Source organism: Narcine bancroftii, chromosome 14, assembly GCF_036971445.1.
Source record: "Narcine bancroftii isolate sNarBan1 chromosome 14, sNarBan1.hap1, whole genome shotgun sequence".
Lineage (NCBI taxonomy): Eukaryota > Metazoa > Chordata > Chondrichthyes > Torpediniformes > Narcinidae > Narcine > Narcine bancroftii.
Window position 1 is genome coordinate 39,622,172 of NC_091482.1, and position 3,419 is coordinate 39,625,590.

At 42.6% G+C, this 3,419-nt stretch overlaps 1 protein-coding gene across 1 annotated transcript; it reads left to right on the top strand.

Annotated features, from left to right (window-relative positions):
- Positions 1-2,280: 2,280 nt before the first annotated feature.
- On the top strand, positions 2,281-3,213 carry LOC138749335 (G-protein coupled receptor 15-like). Its single transcript, XM_069910546.1, has one exon. It carries the CDS (start codon positions 2,281-2,283, stop codon positions 3,211-3,213), a length of 933 nt encoding a protein of 310 aa, XP_069766647.1.
- Positions 3,214-3,419: the final 206 nt, after the last annotated feature.

Consider the following 3,419-nt stretch of genomic DNA (forward strand, 5'->3'; position numbering starts at 1 on the left):
CACCCCAGAACGCAACGGAGGTGAGGAGTTTCCTGGGATTGGTCAATTATTGCGCAAAGTTCATCCCTAATTTTGCCTCAGTGGCAGAACCACTAAGGAAACTAACCAGGAAAGGTGTACCATTTCATTTTGGATCGGAGCAGAAGAAAGCATTCACAACGCTGAAGCAAAGTCTGACAGATGCTGATACTCTTGGATATTATGATCCGGCAGCACCAACCAAAGTCCTAGCGGATGCTAGTCCCGTTGGTTTAGGAGCCGTGTTGGTCCAGATACATGATGTAGGACCAAGAATCATTGCCTACACCAGCAGATCGTTGTTAGATGTGGAAAGAAGATATTCTCAGACAGAGAAAGAAGCACTCGGACTTGTATGGGCCTGTGAGAGGTTCCATGCATATTTGTATGGCATTGAATTTGAACTCATCACAGATCATAAGCCATTAGAGGTGATCTATGCCGCTAGATCCAAACCGTGCGCCAGAATAGAGCGATGGGTACTCCGACTCCAACCTTACAAATATAAAGTAGTTCACATTGCCGGGAAAGCAAACATTGCTGATCCGCTGTCCAGATTGGTGAAGGATGGATGCCCACAATCCAAGTCAGAATTGGGGACAGAAGCAGAGAGCTTTGTACGCTTCATAGCTATTCAGTCAACACCGAAAGCTGTGACCACGAAGGAAGTCGAGAGAGAGTCCGAACATGACCCAGAACTCATGGAAGTGAGAGAATGTATCCAGAGTGGACAATGGGACAAGTGTACTCACAAGGCTTACATTCCCATTAGAGACGAACTTTGTTGCATCGGACAGTCTGTATTGAGAGGTTGTAGACTGGTGATACCACAGAGGTTGAGACCAAAGATCGTATCCTTAACTCATGAAGGACACCTAGGTATTGTTGGTACCAAGCAAAACCTCAGGAGTAAAGTATGGTGGTCAGGTTGTGATAAAGACGCAGAGAAATTCGTCAAAACTTGCCATGGATGTCAAATCACTGAAGCAGAAAATATTTCAATGTTTGTTCAGTGACGGGGAATTAAATGAATTAATGTGAAGTCATTTGCTACATCGGGTCTCCGATTCATCTATAAGTAACAATTATATCAAAATGGTAAGTGAACTTCGGACTGAACAATCCGCAGACAATCTCTGATGCGCTTTCTTGAAGAAAGGAAGGAGAGAAAAGAAAAATATTAATGATCATTAGAATTTGTAAAATATATTTTTACCTCTTTATTGCATCTAATGTGGGACGTATCACATTTTACAGCGATCTATTTTGAATAGTTGCTTGAGTTACATCAAGAATAACCTGCAGCAGGTCGTTGTCAGGAAGAATCTAGCAGCGGAAGACGATGACATCTTTATGGGAAGTGTGCTACCCACTCATTGCAGTAATCGGCGTCCCTGGTAAGTATTTTCTGCCATAGGTTAATTTTGGTATTGGAAATGTCAGCTTGTACCTGGCAATCACCGGTGAATCTGATGTGATTAATCCTCAGCGTTGTCAACTTAATGCACCAACACGGAACCATTTGCAATCTTACCTATGAATTTCAACCATTTTGGACATTGGGAAGCATACGGATAAATTCTTCCAAATAACTTTTGCCAATCTACGAGTAGTGGGCGAAGTTGACATTTAACCTCATATATCATCACATGTTTCAGGACCTTCGCTTCGAGAATTGTAGTAAAAATATTTCCAATTCCCATTGCATCGCGTGTATATTGATGCGCTCATACATCCATTGATCATCTTGAATATTCCACCGAATTCGCTCAAAGAATTGACAAAGTGTCCTGGTTTGGCCTTGACAAGAGCATGTTCCTGATCACCAGCCCAATGACTGAAAAAAGAAAGCTATTTACCTGAAACGCTGTCAATCTGGGTATAGATTCACCAATAAACCAGCTCAGTTGATTCAGAAGATTGTCGACAGAAAAAAGATACCAATATTCAAAGCAGTTTTGTCACGGGTAAACGAACTAAATGGACGTGCTTTAGATATGTAAATCTCAGTGGACAGATCGGCACCCATTCTTTAGCCAAACAATGCAGTGACGACTCTGTTCAGTGGGAAGGAGTAGAAGGTCGGGGCAAAAGACTTCATAGGAGCCAAGATATTTAAACTAATCTTCTCATTGGAGGAAGATAGGAAAATGAAATTGTCCGCGAGATCCCAGGAAATCATATTTACTTGCTCACGAAAATATTTCACATTTCAATTATTTGTCACTGTGTTACCCCTGGTTTATTTTCCTAGTTAACCTGATGGCTATGGTCATTCTCTGGCGAGGAAACTGCGGTCTCTCCAAGTGTATCACTCGCTATCTGGTGGCGATGGCTGCAGCGGATCTCATGGTGGTGGTTATTGAAGTCATCTTCTACCAGATAGTTCATCTCTACACATACGTCTGGGTTGATAAGGATACTTTCCTCACGGACATGCGCAGAGTTCCTTATTGTCTTGTCCACTATACCTTATGTAATTTGGCTATAGATTGTTCTGTGTGGTTTTCGGTGGCTTTTACCTTCGATCGATGTGTGTTCATTTGCTTCACTAAGTTGAAGAGAAAGTATTGCACTCCAAAGTTTGCGGGGTTGGTTATCGGCACAATATGCTTTGGACTCTGTATTAAGAACATCCCGTTTTATTTCCTGTATCAAGACATTTTAGTGAAGGACAATCATAATATAAGAGTTTGTTCAGCGAGACCCGTGATCCTCTGGAGTTTAGTATTTAATTGGTTTTACTGGATGGATCAGTTGTTGAACCCTGTGGTTCCTTTTTACACTATTTTAACCCTCAATGTGTTGACGGCGAGGCAGATCGTGGCTGCGAGTAGGGTCCGCCACAGGCTCAGGGGGCAGAGAAATTGCGAGAAGCAGCGGGATCCCGAGATGGTGAGTCGGAGAAAATCCATCATTCTGCTCTTCCTCCTGTCGGCGAGTTTCCTTCTCTGCTGGGCAACCTCCACCCTGGTCTTCATCCTCACACACTCTCTCTATCTGGATTTGGAAACGTCTATCAGCCTTTATTTGGCAAGAGAAAGGGGGGCCGTGTTTCAGCTTTTCAGCTGTTGCACCAACACGTTTATTTACGGAGTAATTCAGACAAAATTCAGAGAACAGCTAAAGATTGTTCTGCTCTATCCCGCTCATTGGCTTTTCCAAATATCTCGGTCCAGCTCACCGCGAAGGTGAACGTGTCCAAACGAACTTCTACTTTTTCCCTTGACATGAAGGCAAGTGAAAATCTATGATTGGAATGTCTTTTCAGAGAGCATTATTCGTACTTTACATTCATCTGAATGATGTGATGGTTTTTCACACCAGCAAGGTATCCTTCTCCATGCCCATAAAGCGCTCAGATTTATTGTTCACTCTTGTATTCCTGAAATAATAAAGGA